At 51.3% G+C, this 24,930-nt stretch overlaps 1 protein-coding gene and 2 long non-coding RNA genes across 4 annotated transcripts; 1 reads left to right on the top strand and 2 right to left on the bottom strand.

Annotated features, from left to right (window-relative positions):
- Nucleotides 1-9,800: 9,800 nt before the first annotated feature.
- Nucleotides 9,801-12,912, bottom strand: LOC116667594. The gene is made up of 3 exons (XR_004324490.1): nucleotides 12,600-12,912; nucleotides 12,166-12,331; nucleotides 9,801-10,636 (listed from the first exon to the last, which is right to left on the bottom strand). It is a non-coding gene; the product is annotated as an uncharacterized LOC116667594 (long non-coding RNA).
- A 445-nt stretch (nucleotides 12,913-13,357) lies between these two features.
- On the bottom strand, nucleotides 13,358-16,514 carry LOC116667593. Of its 2 annotated transcripts, XR_004324489.1 has the most exons (4): nucleotides 16,064-16,514; nucleotides 15,911-15,973; nucleotides 15,366-15,505; nucleotides 13,358-14,497 (listed from the first exon to the last, which is right to left on the bottom strand). It is a non-coding gene; the product is annotated as an uncharacterized LOC116667593 (long non-coding RNA). The 2 variants fall into 2 exon arrangements; XR_004324488.1 differs by having other exon boundaries at nucleotides 15,911-16,514.
- Nucleotides 16,515-17,316: 802 nt separating this feature from the next.
- Nucleotides 17,317-23,622, top strand: KRT5 (keratin 5). Its single transcript, XM_006182471.3, has 9 exons — nucleotides 17,317-18,018; nucleotides 18,594-18,808; nucleotides 19,563-19,623; nucleotides 19,734-19,829; nucleotides 20,628-20,792; nucleotides 21,152-21,277; nucleotides 21,523-21,743; nucleotides 22,504-22,538; nucleotides 22,991-23,622. The coding sequence occupies exons 1-9, from the start codon at nucleotides 17,464-17,466 to the stop codon at nucleotides 23,269-23,271; spliced, it is 1,755 nt and encodes a 584-aa protein (XP_006182533.1). The 5' UTR covers nucleotides 17,317-17,463; the 3' UTR covers nucleotides 23,272-23,622.
- The last annotated feature ends 1,308 nt before the right edge of the window (nucleotides 23,623-24,930 follow it).

The raw sequence follows: 24,930 nt of genomic DNA, 5'->3' as shown, positions 1-24,930 counted from the left end.
GCTAATTCAGAAGCATAGATGATCCAAGGATTATTTTCATCACAAGAAATTAAAAAAATATATTTGTCCTCTAGAGACTCACTCTCCTCACTGGGTCCTGATTTTTTTTGTTTGCTTGTTTGCTTGTTTGCTTTTTTGCTTGTTTGAATAGTCTTGGAATCCAGCCAAGCCAGGGAAGAGGGGCCTCAAGGTTGCCGTAGAAAATCCTCAAGACAAATAAAAGGTGGATGAATCATGGCTCTGATGGCCCGAGGGATGGCTGGGACAAGGATGGATGGTGGGAAGATTCCTGTTCGGTCCCCCACCTCCCCACCTCGAGTAAGCAAATTGACTGTCAGGCAAAGGGGGCCCATGCAGGCTGAGGCAGGTTTGAAAATGAGAGTTGGTGGAGACATCGCATTCTCTGAAGCCAGAAAGACTGGGGTGTTCCTTCCTCAGCTGGCAGGAGGGCCCAGACGTCTCTCTGACGCCCCTTTCTCCATAGTCAGGGCAGAAGGAGGTTGAGCCCTACCCTTTGAGGTTCCTCTGTATTTTCTCAGCAGCTTAGGTGCACTTGGTTAATTCCCCCGCCCCCTGCCCAGAGGAAGTGTGTGGTGAGGCAGCGCCAAGCAAGCCAGGATGCGCCAGGCCCAGGGTCCACGACCAAGCAGCGTTTCAAATCAGATGCTAGGGCTGCCAGCCTCTTCTGTTGCCAAAATGGGACATAAAACAGACAACAGTGACCATCTCCTGCCTTCATCATTTCATAAAAGAAAGGGCCAATTTAATAGGAGGGAGGACACACTCTCAGAACAAGTCCAGTCCTCGAGGTTAAATGAAGTCAGCCCCCCGAGAAATGTACAGCATGGCACTGACTTTTCTCCCTTAGCTCCGGACCAAAGAAAGCTGCTCCCAGAGCAGGCTCTGCCTCGGCATGTGTGGCGCAACAGCTTCCTGTCTCAGGTCCTCATCCAAACAATGAGAATAAAGCCACTCTGTCAACTACACGACAATGAGAAAATCATCAAAAGGAACAACAAAGGGGGAGCCTGTGGGAAAACAGCCTGAGATGAGGGATAAAGGAGAGATGATGATGGTGATCCTGCAGAGGTGGTGCTGCGGGGCCCGGGGCGCGGGCGCTGGTCCCAGACTCCGCCCTGGGGGCTTCGCTCTTAGCAAGTGCATCATCTCCTGTGTCTGCTTTCTTTTCAGCAAAAACCGGAATCATAATAACCATCTCTTGACATTGTTGTGGTTGAGACATAAAATGCTGGGCCCATGATAACTGTTAACTATTATTATTATTGTTACTGTTACTATTAGAGACAGTGATAGCCAGGAAACCACGGGTAATTTTTAGGGGTACCCTGGGACTCTGATCCTAATTTGATTTCCTAGCAGCAGGAGTGCTTGTCCCCTCCTCTCTTGGCCTTGTCCCCTAGACTGATGTATTTGCGCCCACGTTTCTGAAACTGCCTCTCCTGGGGAACTAGCCCAGGTGTTCAGAAACCATGGCTTCCTTCTCAGTTTCTCCCCATCAGAATGGAGCTTTTGCCCCTGGGCTTTTCCCCAAACCAAACCCACGGAATCTCCTCCTAAAACCCTGCCTGGCTCCTGACGCGTATATGCTGCCGCGTTTGTGGTTTACTTTAAGCAGGAGTTGCTACTTTACCCTCAAGGGCCCCTTGGCCTATTCGTTAGTTGTCTCGGTGGAGGTCTTTTCCTCTGAGATCCCTGGTGGGCACAGCCTGGGAGGTGCAGTGTTTTCCTCTGCGGATTTCAGGACAGAACTGTCCCAAGGCGAGCTCTGTTGTCAATGATGGTGGGAAGAAGACGCCTGCAGAGTCGTGTCCCCAGCGCTCTGAACACCACTCACCCGCACCGCTCTTCTCTGCGACTCAGCCACCCCTCTGCCTTGCTCTTTTCCTTTCTTTTTCTTTTTTTTCCGAGACAGGTCTGGGAACTGCCACCTTTCATCCCTGAGGGCCAGGTGTGTCAGGAGTCACTGCCAACGCTGACTTCCAGCTGTGAGGGTCTCAGGGCAAGAGCAGGCAGGCAGGGCTCGGGCTAAGTGCCAAGGCCGGGAACAGAATCTCCGTGGCACCGTGATTGACTATTCAGAGCTGGTGTCGGGAAACTGGGGTGTGGGCCAGGATGGGCAAGAGGAGAATAGGCTGAAAAGAGGCATCCTGAGTGGAACAAAGCGGGGCCTGGGGAAGGGTCCTATGGCTGAGAACTACTTATTTACAAAGTGAAGGATGGGGAGGGGCAGCTAGTGCCACAAAGGGCAGGACCTGGTGCAGGAGGGTCGTAGACAGTGGTGTGCTGGTAAATGTCTACATAGCTTTTTGAAAAAAGTGTGTATACGTAAATATCCAGATACACACATGCATGTATGTGCATATGTACACACGTACATCATGTTTAACTGATATAAAAGCTGTGTAGCACACAGTTTACAAATAATAATAAAATATACAGTACTCTTTTATTAATTGATGTAAGGTCAGGTACAATATGCAAACAGAACAAAAACGCTGAGTAAGAAGGAAATTTGCCAGCTTGACTATGTGAGCTGGGACATCGGTCTTCTCCCTAGAACTGGAATTTATACCATTGCTTCGTTTAGTTCTCCGGCCTTCAAACACAGACTGGAACTACACCACTGGCTCATCTGGGTCTCCAGCTTGGCAACTGCAGATCTTGAAACTTCTCAGTCCCCCTAATCACATGAGCCAATGCTTTATAGTAATACACGTGTGTGTGCGTATAGGTATAATACATTGAGGTCCCATCTGGCACAGGGCTGTGCTGGAGAGCTGGTTCCGGGCGGGGGTGGGGATGGGGACTAGAATGAACACAGTATGATTCCAGCCTCAGAGGTCTTGTGACCTAAGGGAGGTACAGAGACCTACAGAGACAGTATGTGCAAGCTATAATGGTGCCCTGGTGGTTGTGGACCCACAGGTGGAGAGGTTAAGGGCCATTTGTCTCTCTCTTGAGGTCACTTCGTCATTTTGCCCTCAGTTTCCTTGTCTCTTAAATCAAAGGGCTGGGCTCAGTGAATGGCCAGATCCCCTTCCAGCTCTCCAGGTGCTTCTCACAGGATGAGTTGGGGTGATAGCTTCCTGGATGCAGTGACATTTAAACTAGCCTTTAAAAAGTGGCTTTCTCAGCGCATAAAGACATGAAAAAAGGGACTCCTAGGTGCCCTTATCCTACAGTATAAGGAAGGGAGAGCAAAGAAAGTAAGTACCAGAGTTTTAGTTTTATCTAGCAAGATACAAGAGGTACCTGAGGTTTAGAGAGGTTAAGTAACTTGCCCAAAGTCACACAGCTAGCAGGTGGGAAATCAGACCCCTGTAACTTGACATAGATAAGGATATATGTAATCTATGCATTCATGTCCAAGCTCACACACGTATATAATTATCCCACTTAGCAACTTGCTTCTAGATGTTTGGGTCTAGGATAATCACTGATGAAAATGAACCTAAAATCTTTCACTTTATATAAAGATGCTTGGGTCCAAGACTCTCAAAAAGGCATCCTCAGAAAAGGGCACGGAACATGGGGAGAATACTAGGAAATGCCTAAGGAAAAACAGTGAAAACATCTGATGAGATAATTATCTTATATTAGCCTCTGAGAGGAACTGGGTATTTGGACACCTTGGCTTTGCTGTTGCCACTGCGGAGACGCCAGCAGCTTCCCTGTGCATCCCAACCCTTAGCCAGGGACCTGAAGTGTCAAACAGAGTACAGTCTGGAGTTCTCTTGAGAGCCCCAGGCAGTTCCCAGGCACCCAGGTAGCCCCGATCCCTTCCACACACTAAGCCAAATCTTCCACTTCCAAAATGTCCCTATGCTGGTGGCCCAGGAGCTGGTGGAGATGATCTTATTCCTACTGAAATGTGCAGGCTTTGAGTCCCCAACAGACAGACCAGCAGGTCAGGCTCAAATGGAACATTCTTGACTCCGCAGAGTTCCAGGTCAGAATGTTGCAGCAGAGAGCACTCCCAGCTCCCGCCTGCCGCCTGCCCCGTTCTCTTTCCAGCCCTGGCTCTGTCCTCACTGCAAGGACCTCATGTAAACCCCAGTCTATACTTCCAAGCTCCAACCATAACCTGCAAGCAGCCTGAAAGAGTGCCCAACTGCAAGGCAGTCTGTGTTCCAAGGATGCCCTGCAAAGAGGCGTGCACAGGCCTGGATGTGGGCTGGGGCTACTGGGCAGGAGTTCTGGAGTCTTAGTTATTTAAGCTGGTCTAGAAGGGGAGTCTGGCTACAGATGGCGGAGCTCGTCCCTGTGGCCCTGCAGACTCCTTACTCTGTGGGGAGCAGGGCCCATTAAAGACCAAGTATAAGGTGCTCCTGGACACAGGATCCACACTCGGGACACTGACTGGAGCCGAACCAGGCACCTAGGCTAAGCCCTGGGTGTCAAAGGACAGGAGGATGAAGAAGGCCAAGGGGCTGTGCTGAGCCCATCAAGGAGATGGAAAATTAATACTGAGAGAATACCTTCTTTGAAGGTAGAAAAATGATCATAGCTATTGTCTTTTGAGGGCTTCCTGGGTGTCAGGCCACAGGCAAGGCTCTTTAAGGATGTTTCCATAGTAAATCATCATCAACAACTCCACTGGCACCTCCATTTTATATGAATGAGGAAGTCTTGGGCCAGAGAAACTATGAGATGTGCTTAGGGTCACCAGGCAGAAGTGGCCTCCACACTCTCCTACCCTGCTGGGGAGCAGTGTGTGGGAGAGGGGACAGGAAATTCACTGTCCCCCTTGTGTCTGCTCCAGGATCTGGCTCTGTCTTCAGGAACCAAGTCTGAATCATTGGTATTGGGAGAGATGTTCCAGAGAAACTGCAGACTCTGTGTGGGACCAATGATACAGGTCTGGGAGGGCCAACGGTGAGGCTGGAGCCAGCACTGTGGACTGGGTGGGACAGCCAGACAAGGTCAAGGCCATGCAAGGGCCAGAATGTCCACGTGTCAGGGCTGTCCTTAGTAGGTGGCCAGTGTTATGGTCATGAGCCTGGTGCTCTGGGGAGGGGGCAAATCCCTGGGGGTGAGAAACTTTTCAGGAATTTCTCCTGGGTCCTGCCTGAGGCCATCGAGGGTACTTCTCAGCATCTCTAGCAGGTGTTACTTGTCTCAGGTAGGGTGGGCTTGGGCCCCTCAGCCACCACCCCTCCACCTCCCTGAAACTTATCTGGGCCGAACTGCCCAAGCCTTGGTTGTTTTGACTGCCTGGTCAGAAGCTCCCACTAGCTACACTCACCTTCTCGCCCTCTAAGGGCTGTAATTTGGCTTTCTAAGTGCTCATTTGTGGTTTGCAGACACTCTATGGTGTAATTACAGAAGTGGACTCTCCACCTCCCTGACTCTGGGTCAGCTGTACCTGTTGGCGTCACAGCTGGATGTTCTGAAAACGTGAAGTGGCCCAGGCATTGCCTCCGCCCCGTCTCTCCTAAGTGCCACAGAGGGAGGGTCACTCACTGCTCGACAGGAGATGAGACCTAAGAGCAGAGAGCAAGGCCTGGCTTTATGGCTGTAGGACGGACTCAGGGAGCCAGGAAACAGAGGGGAGGGTCTATTCCTGCTCCTGAGGCCCTTGGAAGGAGGAAACCACAGGCATGTTAGGGAGGAGTCTGGGGCAGAGGCTGGAGGAGGGGGATGAGGTGAGTGGAGAGGGACCCTGGAACACATGATGTGTTAAGGCTGCGCTTCCAAAGCAGAGACAGCTAGTGCCGCGGGCACACAGAATCATTTCAGGCTGTTTCGTAGTCCTGGCCTTATTTTGATGTGTATTAGAAGAGATGTCATTCAGTAGTTAACAAAGTTGCCTTATAATATAAATATGCTAGGTAAACAAGCAAACCAGTAAAGAAAAAGTATTAAAAGAAAATAACAATGCAGGTGGTTTGGAGATGGGCAAAATCCTGACGGTGGCTTGAATGACTATAGTTTGGGAAACGTTTAAGGAGACATATATAAATTATTAGAGAGGAGCAAACAGGTGGCTGGAGAGGCCAGAAATCGCAGCCCAGGGTTGGGTTGGCCATGGGGGCTACAGTCAGCTCCCAAGGCTGTGAGAAGCGCAGGGCCTGGCAAGCCACTGCAGTGTAGACAGCTTGGGATATAACCAGATTATTCCCCCCTGGGAGTCAGTGTCCTCTGAGTCAGAGAGGGAGGAGTGATTAAGTAATGACCCCAAAATAAAAAAATTTGCCAAAGGGAAAGTGAAATTGATCTTCCGTGTAGCTCCACAGAGCAGAACCGGAAGTTGGAGGGAGGCTGATTTCCGCTCACAATGAGGATGAACTCTCTTCTAATGAGACCTGTCTGAAATGGGCCAGTAGGTCTGGGGACAGGAGTCCCCTCACTGACCCCCAGTGGGGCTGGGGAAGGGTGCCCTCTCTGGTCCCTCCAGGCAAGTACAGTGTGACTTTCCAACAAAGGAAGGTGGGAGGGAGACCACCAAGATTCTCAGGGGCAGGTGGAGGACAGAGTCAGTCAGGTAGCTGCTGGCTGTTGTTCCCGGGTGCCTGAGGGGAGATGCTTGACAGGCCGGTTGCAGGCCAGTTCTGGTTGCTGTCAAACCTGATAGAAGGGGTTCCCTCCTCAGCCCTCAGGAGATTTTTGAAGGCAGACCCTGCCTCAGCCATGCCAGGATTCCTGTCCACGGAAAACAACCACAGCCTGGATCTGCACACATCAGATTGAAGAACGTGGCCAATCTGCCGTCCAGCCTGAGGCCCAGCTGGAATCGGGTACCAGACTGAGGCAGCTAACTGATGGTGCTGCAGGCTTTCGGAGGTGCCTACCCAGCTGACTCACCAGGTGAGGCCCAATTTGGGAATGTGAACCCGATGCTTGGGTGTTGGAATGTCCGTGCTGGGTCGGCTTCCACACGCAGCCAACTCAAGACAGAGCCTTCTCTGCTCCTTCTACTTCCAGTGGGGCTGCCTTCACCTGGGAGGAGCCATAATCCAGCTGCTCAGTCCCCCGCAGGGATGGGGGAGGCGGGCAGAGGTTGTGGGAATCCTCACGAGGGTGTAGGTCAAGGGGAGGGCAGAATTCCCTAGCAGCCTGGAGCTATTTTCAGGGGAAGGGCTGTCTTACACTTGGGCTCCCAGCTGAGTTCATTATGAGATAGACCTATCGGGCAAGCCCCCGTTCTCCTCCAAGACTACATCTCTGTCCAAATTCTAACACAAAGGCACTCTCTGTCCTCACTAACCAGGAAGGCTGTGGGGCTTTGGGCAGGTGGACAGAGCCCATACCACTTGGGGAAAGCCCTCTGGGAACTGTCTGGGGAAAGAGTGTCCACCGCCTCCCTCTCAAGGAGCTGGACCATGGGGAAAGGCCAGCATTTGTTCACCAGGCCAGCGTCTTCAGGGAGACACTGATGGTGGTGTCATCTTCCGGGGCAGATCCATTTTTATCAGCTTGGTAGAGACTCTTTCTGACAGTCTGCCATCTTGCTTTTCTTGGCCTCACCAGTGTGGAGACCTAGAGGTGGCAGGGGATGGAGGGAGAGACCAAGGTGGACAAAGGCAGCAATGGGGAAGGTTAACCGGCCAGGAAGTGGGCCACTTGAGTTGCTGAGAGACCAATAGTCTCAAAAAGACAGGACAGAGCCTGGTGAGATGGAGTATTCTTCACCAAGCAGCCTGTGCCCACCCTAGGAGGCCAGGCCTCTCGAGCAGGCATGGCTTACTGGCTCACTCTCATCAAATAGCAAGCAAAGGATGGGTCTATTCCAATCGAGTTCTTCCCACCCTCAGCTGTGAGACCCACACGCATCAGTCTGCACCAGGCACTGCCCCTGCTGGGCCCTGGGCAAGGGGATGTGGAGGGGTTGGAGGGAAAGTAGGTACTGAGGAAGGTGGGCTTGGGGACCCAATGCACACTGAACTCCAAACTGAGACCAGTGGACAAAATGCACACAGACCCTGGGGCGGAAAATCACGCATCCAGCAAAGGACCCCCAGTAGATGGTGACTAGCCTGTTAGCTATTGTCCCATAGACCCAGTCCATTGCCTGGTGGTACAACTTGTGGATTGGACAAGTAAATGAAGTAACAGGAGAGACTGGGCAGTGGACGGATTTTGGAGGGAAGCTGTGAGGAACAAAATGCAGCAAGAGGAGTGGGCAGGCAGGGCTGGGTGGAGAGGGCAGGGAAGAGATCTTAAAGTTGGGAAAGGGTAACCTGGATGGAGAGGATAAAGAGTAGGTTCCCTTCCTTGGTCAAAACAGAATCTGGAGAGTAATGTGTATTTATTTCCTGTTGCTGTTCTCACAAACTACCAAAACCACAAATTTGTTAACTCATAGTTCTGGAGATGAAGGACTGAAATGAGCAGCAGTGTGGGCAGGGCTGCATGTCTTCTGGAGGTTCTAAGGGATAATCTGTTTCCTTGTCTTTTCCACCTTCTAGAGGTGCCCACATTCCTTGGCTCACAGCCTCTTTCCTCCCTTCTTCAGAATCAGCAATGGTAGTCAGGTTTTTCTTAGGTGATATCACCCTAACTTCCCCTCTTCCACATTTAAGGGCCCTTGGGATTACATTGAACCCACTTAGATAGATAATCTAGGGTAATGTCCCAATTTTAACGGCAGCTGATTAACAATCTTCATTCCTTCTGCAGCCTTAATTTCCCTTTTTCCTGTAGAGTATGTATTCACCAGTTCTGGGGATCAGGGTGGGGACATCTTTGGGCGCCATTGTTCTGTCCACCACAGGTGGTAGGAAGGATGCTGAGGGAAGGGCACTCAGAAGAACGCATTGGTGAGTTTAAGGCCAGTGAGAAGCTACTTCATGTCCTTGAGCAAAAGAAGGCCACGCTTCACCAAGGGACTGGCAATAACCTCGGTTCACAGGGTTAATGTGAGATCATTTTCCAGACTCAGAACACTGGAGCCATGTTCTGTCTGAGGTCTTGCAGACCATAACGTGTTATTGTTATCTGCTGAGGGCAGTGTGCCAACCTTCAGGAGGCCATGGCTGGCGCCAGAGTAAGAGGCCCCAGCCCTCAGGGATGCCCAAGTCAGCTGGCAGCTGGAGGTTGCCCAAGAGGCTAGATAGGTCGTGACATTCTGGCTGCAAGGCATAGAGAGCCATTGAGTGTCTCCCCAGCTCTGAATGGTGGAGCTGCCCCTTCTGGGGAGGCCTGGAGGCTGAGGAGGCCGATGGGTGAAACGAGTCCTTGGGGCAGACTCAGGAACAAGTTGGGACTCCTGGGCTGCTGACGAGGGAAGCAGGGTATGGTAAGGGCAAGGGGCAGGTCACCATGAAAGGAGCTTTTGTTCACTCCTTGGCATATACCCTGCCTGGGGAGGCGATGGATCAGTGGAGAACGTTTGGGCCTCAGAGATCCAGAGAACTGGGAAGTTCCATCTTGCGGGGCATCCTAGCATTGATGGCCTGAGTGGTGCCTTCAGAATTTCTTCGTGGTTAGGGCTTGGGGTTTAGGGGCTGTGCTCTAGAGAGTCAGCGGAATTGCTAGGGGGCACACTGCTTTCATTTAGGTGCTATGTTTATCTGGGGAGGCTTTGGTGTGTGGGCCGCTGATGGAGCTTCTCAGGGTCCCCTGGGTACCACCACTTGTGTACTGGTGGAGAACACAGCTCTAGGACAGCCAGGCTTGGGGTCAGCTCTCAAGTGTGACACTTATTGGCTGTGTGGCCTTCGATGAGATACATTTCCTTTCTGAGATTCAGAAAATGGGGATAGTCACAATGCTTTGTCACCTATTACATTTATTACGTAACATACACAATATACACCTATTATGTTTATTATGTAATACGTTTATTATGTCTATTATGTTTATTATGTGAATGGTAAGGAAGACAATGCACGTTAAGTCTTAGCACAACATCAGGCACAGAGCAGGACTCCAATAGCCATTCACTTCAAAGAGGGGCTGGAAGAAATCAGGCCCAGTGTCACCCAAAAAAATGAGGCCACCTCTCTGAATGAAATGGGTTCATTTCTTTTCTGAGCAGGGCAACCTCATGGAAGGAATTGGTATAATCCTGTAAGGCCACTGGGAAGCTTGGCCCATCCCAAAGGATTAAAAATGCCAAATAACCCCCAGGCTGGGTCACCCCATTTCATCCCCTCCATTGCACCCAGAGCAGAGCTCTGCAGGGCCCTGTCTGGGTGTCTTGGCCATAGGGAGTTTTGGGGTTAGGGGAGGTGAGAAATGGAAGGAAAAGCTGAAGGCTGACCCAAGGCACTAGACCACACGTGAGGTCACGTTGTCAGACACATCTGGGCCCTCGGGAAGAGACTGCCCCAGAGGCACGTGAGCCTTTTCTCTGCGTCTGGTGCCAGGGAAGTAGGCCGAGGAACCGCAGTAGGCGAGAAGCAGGAACACTGTATAGGGTGACCCCAGTCCACTGGAGCCTTGCCCGGGGTCCCAGCTGCTTCACCCCAGGTTCTGACAGTCCAGAGAGGGGAGGGGCCTCCCCAAGGATCCATCCTCTTCCTCTCCCTCTGGGTTGCTGGAAGATGCTGAGAACACTGACTGCCAAGTGGCATCTAAGGCCTTCTGAGTTGCTGCCCTCCCAGGCCGGCTGGAGACCAGGGCCCCTGCTGAAGGCCTCTTCAGGGTCAAGGCAGGCTTGTGGGCTGACAATCTATCAACGAAGGTGAAGACAAGGGCTTTTGGAGCCATACTTGCTCAGATTCCTATCTAGGGCTGTCACTTACCAGCTACTTAATCTCTCTAGGCCTCAGTTTCCTCATCTGTAAAATAGGGATAATTAACAATAGGCCCATCTCACAGGGTCGTGAGGATTAAGTGAACTGAAACATCCAGAGCGAAGCCTGGCGCACACTCAGTGCTGTGGAAGTATGGCTGTTGCTGCTGGCTTTTGTCATGCCACAGAGCACGTCCTGGGCACTGACCCATCCCATGTTTTCAGCTATTTTGGGATCATGGAAAGTCTAGAGTTTCAGAGAGGCACCCCATCTAGCAATTATCAGACTTGTCTCTCCCTGGAAGAGACTGCCTGAAAAAGCATCTGGGTCTTTGCCTCACATTTTGTGGGAAGTCAGGACAGAGAGATAGAGAGACACAGAGACAGAGAGAGACAGAGACAGAGCCAGCACTCAGCGTAACTGCCCATCTTAGCATGAAAGCAGGGGGTGGGTAGGCCCTGGGGTAGGGGTGGAAATGGATCCCCTGGCTGGAGAGCAGAGCTGAGGCTGAACGGCCATGGGAACCCAGGGATAGGGGAGTGGAATGCTGGGCCCTTGAGGCTGTTTCAGAGGATATGGCTTGAGTAGAGCCAGTGGAGAATGCGGTGGGGCCCTGAACACAGGCAAACAGAGTGATGTGTGAATTCTCACTTGATGGGAGTAGGGGGTGGGGAGAGGGACAGGACAGAAAGGGGTTTCCAGCAACCAATCCTCTCCCATCTACATTCAGCCTCTGGGACCTGGTGGCCTGGCTCAGGCAAGGGCCCTGGGGAAGGGCCGTGGGGCTGACTTTGGTTGAGGCTGGTCTCACCCTGGAAAGGCTGGGTCTGTGCCAGAAGCTCTCGGGGCTCTGGACGGGGGTGGGGTGGGAAGCAGTAAAACCACCCAGAAGCTGCCACCTGTCAGTGCCCTCAGTATACACAGGCCTCCCTTCACACAGGGCTGGGGGAGTGTCCTCCGAAGGACGCCGAGACACACGAGGCTCTTGCTGGGTCCCTGGCAGGGTAGCGATGGGGCGAGGGCAGCGCGGGGGACAGGCCCCGACCTGGTCCTGACTATGCCTGCAGCTTACTGAGGGATTTGGGGTCAGATCTTCCCTCTCTGAACTTAGCTTCCTTCCCTCTGAATGGGTTGCTGGTGTGCATCTGGGCATGGAAGGCATGGGGAGACTGGCGGTAGAAATCACAGTCAGAAAACTCCCATAGGAAAGTCTGGCCAAGGCTCACCTGGCATGGCTGGTGGGAACTGAGTTTTCCAGAAACCAAGTCGAGCAGGATTCCCTAATCCTGCCTTGGCACAGCCACCCCTGTCACCAGGCAGGTGTGGGTTAATCATCCTGGGCCTGGCAGGACCCAGGCTTGTCCTTAGATCCTGTGTTTCTCCCCCACTAGCCTGTCCCATTTACCGCTGTAAACCCCGCTGCAGCCCTGTGCGTGGCGACTTAAATTGCTCAAAAGACACATACTGGATGAAGAAATGATCAGATGATTAATACAAGTGTTCTGAGTTCTTCCTTTTCTCTGGTGCCTTCGATGCTGTGTCTCTCTTGGAAAAGCGAACCTATTTCCAGGAGCCCTGGATGGTGTCTGGTGGTCCCAGTGGACAGTGAGCGGGGCCAGCGGTCTGTGTGCCTGTGGGATATGAAGGAGCCAGGAGCACGTGCAGAGGGTGTGGCTGGGCCTGGAAGGTGTCCTTTTGCCTCCAGGACTGTCCAGACTCCTGGTGTGTTTCCAGAGACCCTCCCTGGGAGGGAGACCGTCTCCAGCCTCCGTACTGCCATCTCTTTGCTTTCCTCCCTTTGTGTCATCACTGTCTGTACTGACTCACGCCCCAGTGATTGGAGTTCACCACCTGGGAAAGCCAGATGGAAACAATACTGTCCCCTGTGCCTTGCCCTACCTCTTCAAGAGGAGGAAGCCATGTGCCAAGCAGACTCTCCGGGAGGGCAGCTCCCGTCTCTACCTCCATCTTCTCATCCTTGGATGTCGCTACAATGCTGGGAGTAGAAAAGAACAGGGCGAAAGAAACCAAACCAAACCAAAGCAAAACAACCATGGAGCAGGTTAAGGATGTAAAAAAGCTCCCTTGCGTGCCTCTGACCCCATAAGGTTAGACACTTGTGTAAATGAATCGCGTCCCTGCCTCTCCGTTATAGAGAAAGTCTGCAAATTCCCAGAGTACTAGACACGCCCACACCCACATGTAAGGATCAAAGCACATGCCAAGAAAACGGTAAAAGCCTTTCTTTGTTTATTTGCAATTTTAGATTCATAGATGCAAAGTTTGTAGGACGGTGTCTGACACATGGTAAGTCCTTTGTAAGTATTGATTTAAAAAATAGAATAATGAAACCGCCCTCTATGAGAAAGCAAAGAACAGAGGGTTTTGCTCTGTATCCTTTTTTGAGTCCCTCTGACTAATTAAAGTATTTGTTGATTTCCAGCCCATAGTTTCAATCAACCGAGGGAGACTTTCAAAGACTTCGGTATGCCATTGGCAAAACACCCTTCCAAGGAGGGAAGAACATTCCCCAGACTTGCAGGGACCTGTTGGAGGGAAGCTGAGAGTTCTGTTCTGAGGCTCTGGCCCCACAAGTGCCAATTGCCCGCCCCATCTGAGGGGCGGGGGCCCAGGCTGCTCCCCACAGCCCCCTGCATGTTTGCCCCACCCTTCCTGCCAACCCCAGCCAGCTCAAAATGACAATTCCAGCTCCCACAGCCCCCTCCAGTGAGCTCAGGCCCCTTTCGGGGTCCCAAGAATTCAGGGGCTGGATTAGGACCAAGATGCAACCCAGAGTGGGGCCATGAGCTTTTGTTCCTATGCTGTGACCTGCAGTGTCTGTGAAGGCTTTGCATGACGAAAGTCGACTTCAAGGGCCCCTTGCCACCAAACAATAGCAGCAGGGTGCCGTCTTCAAATCCACTGCAAAGCCAAGGCAGAGTGGTTCCTTTACTACTGGAGGTTTGCATTCTCAGACGTGGGGGCTGAGAGTCCTAGAGAGGCAGGGTGGGGTCGCAGGTCCCATGGCATCTGCAGCCAGACGGAACAGCATGAGGGGTGGGGTGGATCCTGCTCCCCCGTCCACAGAGAGGCCAGTCTCCTCTGTACCCCTGCAGTTCTGTGACTCCAGCTAGATTAGTGCTGGGACCCAGAGTTCCTGCTGGCTTTGGGTGGAGGCAGGAGAATTCTGCCCTCAGTTCCTCCCTGGGGCTAGGGCTTTGTGAGGAGTTGCGAGGGGAGGGCTGGCTCTCGGCTCTGTCCACCCTTCCCCATCCTGCTGGCTCTGGCTGCGCACTCCCAGATGAGGCTGCCAACCATCATCCAGTGAATAGGTGACTCATGCCTCAACTATCGCTCCCCACTTTTTGTGCTGAGTATGCATGGGGTAGGAGGTCGGCAAAGACCAGGACACTGTAGCTTTCTTTCTTTCCTGGAGGGGAACGTGCCTGCTGGGGCACAGCATGGGGAGAGAGGAATGAAGGGAAGTTCAAGGAATGAAGAGTCATGAACTCTGTTCTCAGAGGTTGCCCAGGCTGAAGGAGACAAGAGATCTGCTCTCTAGACAGAGACCCAGGGACAGAAGCAGGTGGACAGGACCCTAAGACTCAGCATGGGGCTGGGGAGGACCCCCCACAAAGACCCAGGGAAGGAGCAGGGGGAAATGACCTTACGTCTGTCAATTCAACTCAAAACTGTTTGCTGAGTACTTCCGGTGCATACGACTGGGCTGAGTGCGGAGATGCCAGGGTGAGTCAGATGCGCTCCCTAACCAGGGGCAGTTGACCATCTGGGGAGACCTAGAGGGTGTGTGCAAAACCATCTCCCATTAAATATGTCCGTTCCATCACCTTCTAAGGAAGTTACACAGGTTGTGGTGGGGGCTCCGAGGAAAGAGCCCTGGACTGGTATCACGAGATTTGCCTAACCCTTGTCCCCTGGACATCTGGACCAGTTCTACTCCTTGCCTGGTTTGTGAGGTTCAACCCTGTTGATGAAATGCTGCCCATATTCTAGGCCCCCACATCTCACAAAGGAGGCCAAGGCAGTGGCCCCATCCTCCTGTGACATGGAGACCAGCAGGGCCAGGTGTTGCATCTCCCTCCACCCTGTGCTCGTCTTCTGCTGATGAGGAAAATGATGCCTGGAGAAGCTAATTAACATGTCCTGCCAAGCCTTGGTAACTCCCTCTGTGGATGCCTGGCAGAAAAGCTCGGTGAGCTCCATGTAATCTCTCTTTTCCTGCCACAGTGAAATTCCAGGCTGGGGTGGGACTCTCTCGCACTGGAGTGGGGCTGGTGCCTGGCTCCCTGGGGGGGCATCTCCACTATATGGGGCTGTCCAGGTCTGGCATTGTGGGAGAGGCTGCCCTGCCTGCTTAACGGAGAGTTCCCACAGAGAGAGCCCTTTTCCCCCAGCGAGGCACCCAAACACTCCTGGCCACAGTGACTTGCCACCCACACCCTTTTGGTCCCTGGCATCTGAATCCAAACTTGGCACACTCTAGCCATTCTTAGACTGGCCAGAATGCATTCCAGTTCCACTGAGTCCTCCTTCCTGGGAGGAGGAGGCTTAGGGAGAAAAGAATGTCCCAGTGTCTGAGGAGGGGCGGGGCTTCCATAGGGCAGTGGGGACTAGACCCGGGATGTGCCTGTTGGGGGAACATACCATGATGGTGACCTTCCAGAGGAGAGAGAGGACTTGTAGTTGGAGTCCCCAGACATCTGCTTCAGGCTTGGATCTGTTCTGGCAAGGGCTGAGGGTCCACCAATATGTCTCAGGGCCCCCAAGACACTCACATCTGCTCCCTGAGAGGCAACAAAGTGTGAAATTGGCAAGCTCAGTGAAATTTATCTCTGAGTGTCTCAGGAATTCTCCAGGTAGGGAATCAACCAAACCTCATTGCCCAAGACCCATAAGGCCAGCTCTGGCCATCAACCTGTCTGTCTGTCTGGATTTACCTGTCCACCGCTTTCTCACCACAGCCTCCAGTGAGCAATCACCTCTCAGCTGATCCCCAATAGCTTCGAGTCATTTTCCCACAGCCGTGCCTTCCCTGTGGCCAACCACAGACCCTGACTAGTGATTCCTAAGCTGGGGCTGGGTCCTCATTTCTTTACTCTTGAGAACATTGCCCATCGGCCCCAAGGCTTCAAGCCCATTTCCCACCCTACCTGTACTTCCAGCCCCTGCCCAGAGGTGCCCCTCCCCACCTCACAGCTCTTCATGGGTCCTGCTTCTGTTTTGGGGAGGCAGAGATGTGGCCCAACTCAGGTCTGCAGCCAAAAAGAGGGGATGTAATTTAAAACAGACACTTGATAAAATTCAGCCAGACCCTTTCTCTGCCGTTGGGTGCCATAACCCACCCAGATGAGCTTTGCAGAGGGGTCTTACTGGGAGGCAGACTGGGGGGGCTTCCTAAAACAACTGTGGTAGATTGTTAGGCCAGCTGCCCGGTCCCCCAAACCTGCCCCTTCTAGTCTCTCCGGCAGGACAATCCGTAGATTTAGAATTCCTTTTCCAATCCCCTGGCCCTGAAGGAGAGCTGAGCTGGAGTTTAGAGAAAGCACAGCAATCCCGCTGCTTGGAACAGGGAGGTTCGCCGTTATAACAGGCCGGCCGATTCTCGACATGTTCCTGATGAGATTAGAAGCTCCTGCAGGTATGTGTTTGTGGCAGCCTTCAGCCTGTATCAACAGATACAATGACTCATTTCTTCCCCAGTGGAATAACTGAGGGCTTGCTGGAACATACCTGGGGGGCGGGGAGCGGGCAGAGCAACTCCCCCCCCGAAGAGAGACATGACTGCCAGGCGGAGTCTCAGGACTTTTGGGGAGGGATTGATTGCACGGGGTCCCTGGGTTTGCTAAGCCCCTTCGGGGTCCTGCCTGGGGCCAAAGAGCAAGGGAAATGTTCAAATGCAGCAGAAAATGCTGAATTTGAAGGAACTGTGGCCAGATAGGGCTGCCCCTGCAGAGAGCAAAGTGGGATAGACCAGGGCTGGGGGTGTCCCACGTTCTCTGTTTCTGGAGCTTAGGGCTTGGGGAGTCTTTCTGGACCAAACCTTGCAGGAGAATCTGCCCAGCGGGCTCTGGAATAACTGTGCCTCCCCCAAGAAAGGAAACTTTGCAGTAAAGGATGGAAATCTATTTTCTCCCTATAGCACATAGCTGAAATATCAAGCCACGGCTGGCTTTTCAAGTACTGAAATCCCCACAGCAACCTCTCATAGAAAAGGGAGAAGAGCAGATCACTGCCAGTGGGGGACTCGCTTTGCCCCCCATTCGTGGACAGTGTACACCGGGCTGGGATGCTTGGCAACATCCCTAGTCCTGTAAGGATCCCTCAGGATATTGCCCAAATGCCCCTTTGCTTCCTGGCACCCTTTTCTGGGCTCCTCACAGCTCTGGGCCCCGGTGGTAAAGAGAAACTTGCTAGCAGCATCGCCGTCTTGCTGCCAAGACATCAGGGCTGCAAGGCAAGGTTATCCCTACCTGAGCAGAGCCTGCCAGGAAGAAGGCATTCGCACCCCACACCACCGCGCAGGTGTGCCGGTGAGCTCACAGCTGCCCCCCAGGCATGCCCAGCCCACTTAATCATTCACAGTTCAACAGCTCTCCCGCCCAACCCAGTTCTAGAGGATAAAAGAGGGGCTTGCGGTGCCTGGGTAACAGAGCCACCTTCTGCGTCTTGCTGTGCTCTGTTCTCTCCTGCGCCTCCCTACTGCCAGTATCTAGTCATCTTGCTCCACTAGGAACAAGCCATCATGTCTCGCCAGTCAAGTGTGTCCTTCCGGAGCGGGGGCAGCCGTAGCTTCAGCACTGCCTCCGCCATCACCCCGTCTATCTCCCGCACCAGTTTCACCACAGTGTCCCGGTCCGGGGGCGGCGGTGGCGGCGGCTTTGGCAGGGTCAGCCTCGGGGGCGCTTGTGGAGCGGGAGGCTTTGGCAGCCGGAGCCTCTACAACCTGGGGAGCTCCAAGAGGATCTCCTTCAGCGCTGGTGGTGGGGGCTTCAGGAGCCGGTTCGGAGCTGGTGCTGGAGGCGGCTATGGCTTTGGAGGTGGAGCTGGGAGTGGATTTGGTTTTGGCGGTGGAGCTGGTGGTGGCTTTGGGCTCGGTGGTGGCGCTGGCTTTGGAGGTGGCTTTGGTGGCCCTGGCTTCCCCGTCTGTCCCCCTGGAGGCATCCAAGAAGTCACCGTCAACCAGAGTCTTCTGACTCCCCTCAACCTGCAAATCGACCCCGCCATCCAGCGGGTGAGGACCGAGGAGCGGGAGCAGATCAAGACACTCAATAACAAGTTTGCCTCCTTCATCGACAAGGTGAGACATGATTCTTTGTGAAAAACCACTGTGAAAGTGGAATTAGTGCCAAAGAAAGTGGGAAGAGGGAGGTCCTCTGACTTTGCTGGTATCTTCCTGGTTTGCTGTTGTGAGTTTCTATTTGTCTCTGTGTCCTGGATTTGTGGGCCACTTTCTTAATTAGACTGGCAGTTTGGAAGAGAGGGTCTTACTTCTTTCCCTTCAGAGATTACCCCCCTAAAGACTCCTTGATTACTATTTGGGCAGAGAGATGAATCGTGTGCTCCATGTAACGGGGCTGATTACAGAGGAAGGCAGATGAGTTCATTGGGCAGCAGCCCAAGTGCCTTCTCAGCCACCACTGCACTGGGCCACTCTCCACCCAGCTGTGCCCAGTGCTGTTTGTGCCCTGGATAAATGTCCTGTCTCCCCTAGAATAGTGAGGTTAGGCGCTTCACTTTGGATCTCCCATCCTGGGGCCCAGGTCCAGGCACTGCCCGTGGGAAGGCTTAGGGGGACAGCATGAGATGGAAGGATAACTGGGAAACTGACCATTGAATCCTGAAATCCAAGGTCCTGTGTCTTCAATCCTCCAGGTGCGGTTCCTGGAGCAGCAGAACAAGGTCCTGGACACCAAGTGGACCCTGCTGCAGGAACAGGGCACCAAGACCGTGAGGCAGAACCTGGAGCCTCTGTTTGAGCAATACATCAACAACCTCAGGAGGCAGCTGGACGGCATCCTGGGGGAGAGAGGCCGCCTGGACTCGGAGCTGAGGAACATGCAGGACCTGGTGGAGGACTTCAAGAACAAGTGAGTTGCGATGGAGTGGAAAGAGGGGTGGGTCTTGGCACCAGATGTACTTGGTAACCAGATTACTGCTTATGCTTCCCCCAGGGGCTGAAAACATATACCTTCCATGGACACTAGAGTACTGAAAAAAAAAAGCAGGTTCATGTTAGAAAGTTATAGCTGCAAGCTCAGTCCCTCTGCAAGGCATTTAGCCACTGGCCAGAGCAACAATCTCCATGCCCTTTGTACTACTTGGTGCGAAAAGCAGTCATATAATCCTTGTTTTGGGAGACTTTCCTCCCCAGTACACTCAAAATATGCAACATGGGCTTTTTGATGGATTCCCCCCAGAGCAGGACTTGATGACACAACCTAACTTAGTGGCTCGAATAATTTCTTTAGTCCTTATGAACTAGCAGTTGGGCTGCTAGTTTTTTTTTTCAAAGACTATAAAAAGCATTACAGAAATTGACTAGACGTGGAGTGGGGAGAAATAACACAGTTTCTCTATAGAAATGTTCTTGAAGCAACCGAATTGTAGCAATAATAGAATGATTATCTGATAGACAATTGCAGAGAAAACAGTATCCTAACGGGTAAGAACCTTGCCCAGGGGCTCACGCTCCCAGTGTGCCCTCCCTCTCTGTCTGTATGTTTCAAGAAGCCCCTTGTAGTGGAAAGGCAGGCTCACAGTTGATTTTTTATGCAGTAAAGACCCCAGGCTTCACCTGGCCATCATCCTTTGCTAAGCACTTCCCATCCTTTGTGCCACCAGGTATGAGGATGAAATCAACAAGCGCACCACCGCTGAGAATGAGTTTGTGATGCTGAAAAAGGTGCGTGGGTAGCAGAGATCCTGTCGCCCGTGGTTACACTTACTTAAGGTGCTGTTCATTTAAGTCAGGGTGGAAGTGGGGAGTGGAGCCAACCATCCCTGTTGCCCTAGGACGTGGACGCCGCTTACATGAACAAAGTGGAGCTAGAGGCCAAGGTCGATGCACTGATGGATGAGATCAACTTCATGAAGATGTTCTTTGACGCGGTAAGAAATGCTCCCTGTGCAGGAGCCCGAATGATGGTCACTGGGACACCACCAGGGATTAGGGTCTCCAGGATTAAGGATTGTCAGTGGTTCCTAAGCTATGGACACATCTCTGTCTTTCTGACTTCTTTAATACTATCAATGCTTTATTAACTAATAAAGCCTTTTTTTTTAAAGTCAAATTTAAAGCAAAAAACCTCCTCGATAATCATTTTGCAGAATGAGATTTAGAGTGAGTTATTAGAGGCCCTGGTATACCTTTCTTGGCCACCTCCCTTTTCTGGAGAACCACCCTCTCTCGGTTTACTCCCACAGCAGCAGACCACACAACTAGATTGTTTTAAAGTAAGATTCGAGTCTGAGAGTTTACATGGTAGGGGTTTCTTGAGGTTCAGAGGGGTTTAAGTCTTTTTAAAAAAATAGGCTTAGTAATGATTTGGATTATTTATTAACTTACCTGAGTTTTTTATGTTGGAATTATTTTTTTTTCTCAACTTGACATAGCACAATGAGGAGATTTGAATGGACCTGACATTAAATAATACAGAAGCAATTAACTGACTTCATTTTTTTCTTTCTAATTTTAATTTTAATTTTTTGGATTTACAATGTTGTGTTAGTTTCTGGTGTACAGTATAGTGATTCAGTTATACACATATACATGTATATACATATTCTTTTTCAGATTCTCTTCTATTATAGGTATTATAAGATATTGAATGTAGCTCCCTGTGCTATATAGTAAGACCTTGTTGTTTATCTAGAATCAGATGACTGACTTCGAGTCTTCCCCTGCAGGAGCTGTCCCAGATGCAGACGCACGTCTCAGACACGTCCGTGGTTCTGTCCATGGACAACAACCGCTCCCTGGACCTGGACAGCATCATTGCTGAGGTCAAGGCCCAGTACGAGGAGATCGCCAACCGCAGCCGGACAGAAGCCGAGTCCTGGTACCAGACCAAGGTGGGTGCCGTGGCAAATGTGTCCCGAGTGAGGGATGGACACAGGTCTAGGATCCCAGGCCATGACCAAATGTAAAGGATGGGGCTCCTGAAACCTGCTGAGGCCTATTAGGATGAGTTATGGGAACAGACCTGTATGAATCTACCACATAAATTCAAGAACCTTAAGAGAATCTCACTGAATTTCACAGCAGTGTCTCTAGAAAAGCAAAGGCACTAAAGAGGAGATTATCTAAGACCAGCCCCAGGCCCCAGATAACGACACCGCTTGCCACCTCTTGGTAGCTCGTGCCCACGAACTTGGGAAAGTGTTTCCATCCTCATCTAAATGGAATCTTTCCTCTTTTCCGGTGGTGCCAGTACGAGGAGCTGCAGCAGACAGCGGGCCGGCACGGCGATGATCTCCGTAACACCAAGCATGAGATCTCCGAGATGAACAGGATGATCCAGAGGCTGAGAGCCGAGATCGACAACGTCAAGAAGCAGGTAGCGAGAGAAGGCAGGGAAGGCACCTGTGCTCTGAAAGGCAGACCTGTTTTGTTTCATTTTACTTTTTCTAAACACACAACACATACACACAGAGAGCTGGTGCGGGTCCTGGCGTTCTAATGTTCCACCATCCACACTGACCAGGACAAATGTCTTGGCTTCTCTCTGGAAGCTCAGAAAGAGACACCCCAGGCCCAGCCCAGCCTCTAGAGTGGCCCCACTCTGCCTTGCTTCCCCTCCAGTGCGCCAACCTGCAGAACGCCATCGCTGATGCCGAGCAGCGTGGGGAGCTGGCCCTCAAAGATGCCAGGAACAAGCTGGCCGAGCTGGAGGACGCCCTGCAGAAGGCCAAGCAGGACATGGCCCGGCTGCTGCGCGAGTATCAGGAGCTCATGAACACCAAGCTGGCCCTGGACGTAGAGATCGCCACCTACCGCAAGCTGCTGGAGGGCGAGGAGTGCAGGTGCGTGACAAGATTGACACCATGAGCCCAGGATGGCCTCACAGTTGATAAAGTGTAGCTTATCCTCCACTACAGGGTATAAAACACACGCACGGGGGGGCCACTATCTTGTACATGATCGTTATGCATCATTAATCCAATGATCCAATCCAATCCAATCTGACACCTGGACATACAGCTGACCTACGCGATGTGACCTCAACTCACTTTTCTGACCCTGTTCCCACCACCAGTATTCTTGGGTGCTTCCTCTCCTTCAAACAACTAAGCAACTCAACAAATGCCTTCCCCATCCTACAAGTACTTCTTTCAGGGAGCCTTTCATAATTATTCCAGCTGAGTTAAATTCACCTGCCTTTGGATTCCCAAACTCTGTTTTATTCAATCTTCTGACACTGCTCCCGCCTGCTCCCTGTTAGAAGTATTTCTGTCCACATCCAGTCTTCTCACAGAATGTAAGCACCTACGAGGCAAAAACGACTTCATACATATTCGTAGCTCCCACAGACTCTTACTCATGCTTTCCCTATAATGGGTGGAGGAGAGTGTGAATGATAATTTTCTTCTGCTAACCTGTTTCTAGGCCAAGTCCTCTTCCTTGGGAAGTGTCTCCAGAGAGCTATCTCTTTCTCTGATTTAAGCAGTTTTTCAGGCATGCAGGCTCCTTGCTCACAGGACGAACTCTAAACATGAGTTACCCACTCAGGCCTATGCTGTCTTTGGGGGCGTCTTTAACTCATTTCCATTTTTTTCCTTTCAGACTGAGTGGAGAAGGTGTCGGACCGGTCAACATCTGTAAGTAACTTTGAACAGACATTAACCGTGATGATACAGGGGGTATTTTGTGCCAAGTCAGAATCCTGCTGTTTCTAGATACCAGACACTCCTAGCCCCAAAATGGTTATTTAAGACACAGTGAGAAGCAGGTGATGGGGAAAGAATACAGGTTGAGACAGGAATCAACGTGGCTCCTAAAGTGTAGGCTCCGTGTATGACACATCCTGGACCCTGTCCCCCTGCCTTGCTCCTCCTCCCGTCCCCAAGGACTTAGCACTGTCCCTTACCTACTATGTTTACCAACTTTTTATTAGGGACCGTTGTTAAGTGACTTAGCGCTTCTGAGCGTCATCTGCTACTGTGTCAGAGGGGCCGGGTACAGTGCTAACACCAGCAGGATCAAATAGATTAGATGCGTTGGATCCATCTGACAGACTGGGCTCACCAAGTGTTCCTTCCTTTCTCCGCAGCCGTTGTCACGAACACCGTCTCTTCTGGCTACGGTGGTGGCAGTGGCTTTGGTGGTGGCCTCGGTGGCGGTCTGGGCGGTGGTCTTGGCGGAGGCGGCGGCGGGAGCTACTACTCCAGCAGCAGCGGGGGCGTGGGCCTAGGCGGCGGGCTCAGCGTTGGGGGTTCTGGCTTCAGCGCAAGCAGTGGCCGAAGCCTGGGCTTTGGCAGCGGCGGGGGCAGCGGCTCCAGCGTCAAATTTGTCTCCACCACCTCCTCCTCCCGGAAGAGCTTCAAGAGCTAAGAGCCTGTAGCAAGTCACTGTCTCCCAAATGCAGGAGCCAGCCGCGGTGACTGCCTCTTCTGGGGAGTGGCCCAAGCCAAGTCTTCTCTTTTTCTGGAGTGTAGTCAACCAAGTCTGTCACAGACCCACATTCTTTGGTTTCCAGAACGCTCAACCCCCAGTCTCTAGCCTCCTCTGTCGCGATTCTGTGCTCTGCTTCAAATCAGCTTTGGGTCTCCACAGCCTGATCCTTGGTGACAGAAGAATCCAAAGTTTTCCAGTATCTAAACCATTAAAACAGAGTCCCCACCCCAATCCCATCTGGTCTGACTACCTCCAGAGTGTGTTCAATAAAGTGCTTTTATAATATAAGCTGTTGGACAGAACTGTTTTTTTTTTAAGATCTACAACCAGCCTAGGGACCCTGGTGGGTCCATCTGTCCAGGTGTGATTGGGTCACTTGATGATTCACAGGGAGACAGAGTGGCTGTGGAGGGGAACGGGCCATCGTGGGTGGTCCAGAGACTCCAGGAGGTGTGAGAGTGGTTGCGATGCCTCTAGAATGAGGAAGTCTTTGGAAAGCATGAAGGGCAGCGTTCCGTTGTGTTGCAATTTGGACAGATTGGAGAGCCGTTCATTGGAGGGAAGCCCATTCAAGGTGGATTAGTTTGCAAGTAACTGCATAATGGGCTCAAGTCAAATTTGTAAATAAGGAATATGTTGCCTTGAGACCCCAAATAGGCCTAAAAGATATTAGGCCTGTGCTAGTAATGTGGGTGCTGAAAGGGTCAATATCTGATAGTTTCTTAACAGTGTTGAGGATGGAGTGGCCCTCGGATTAGCAAATCACTTCAGGAATTTAACGAAGGTGGCTGAAGCTTGCACTATGTGTGAGACAATGGCCCTTCCTCTTTTTGTGAGCTCCTTTGTGAGTCTTTGTTGGCCCTGAACGAGTGTGTTTAATGAAACTTTTCAAAGGGGGATTCATCAATGTAATAGCTTTGGAGAAAGTCTGATGCATTTAAGATTTTTTTTTCATTTTTCAGTTTTATTAGGTAGAATTGTTACAATTTGACTGCACATATACAATATGTTGCATGTAAATACATATGCACAATATACTGCACATATTTTTAAATTTACATATATGTACTGTTCATTGTTTCTAAGAACGGTTAGAGCTTTAGCTTTTTACACTTACAGTTATCAAAGGAATAAAGCCAACTGCAAAATAAGAATTAACTCAAAAAGATACATACACCCCACTATTAACAGCAACATTCTTTATAATTGCCAAGATACAGAAGCATCCTAAGTGCACATCAATAGATGAATGGATAAAGGTGATGTAGCATATATATATATATATATATATAGTGGAACACAACTCACCCATAAGAAAGAAGGATATTTTTGCAATTTGTGGCCCTTCATTCACTGTTTTCTTCTTCTCTTCACTTCAAAAACCAGAATTTTATAACTGGCATTGATGCGTTTAAGATTTTGCCTGCAGAAATTGTGCGTGATGGCAGGGTTGCTGAGGTACTCCATGAGTGTCTGGTTAAAGATGTATCGTGCCCCTTCGGAGGTGAAAGCAAACTGATGGAGAGGCTGTTGCAATGGGCACTGACAGAATATTATTAGCTAAATCTGTAAGAGCAAAATATTTACCAGTTGCTG

The sequence above is a fragment of the Camelus ferus genome, chromosome 12, assembly GCF_009834535.1.
Source record: "Camelus ferus isolate YT-003-E chromosome 12, BCGSAC_Cfer_1.0, whole genome shotgun sequence".
Taxonomy (NCBI): domain Eukaryota; kingdom Metazoa; phylum Chordata; class Mammalia; order Artiodactyla; family Camelidae; genus Camelus; species Camelus ferus.
This window is presented reverse-complemented; position numbering and strand designations above follow the sequence as displayed.

Excerpts from the sequence above, each read along its gene's own strand:
- KRT5 (XM_006182471.3), top strand. The coding sequence starts at position 17,464 with ATGTCTCGCCAGTCAAGTGTGTCCTTCCGGAGCGGGGGCAGCCGTAGC. Across the intron at positions 18,019-18,593 it reads TTGCCTCCTTCATCGACAAG|GTGCGGTTCCTGGAGCAGCA; the intron begins GTGAGACATGAT and ends TCAATCCTCCAG. Across the intron at positions 20,793-21,151 it reads AGTCCTGGTACCAGACCAAG|TACGAGGAGCTGCAGCAGAC; the intron begins GTGGGTGCCGTG and ends CGGTGGTGCCAG.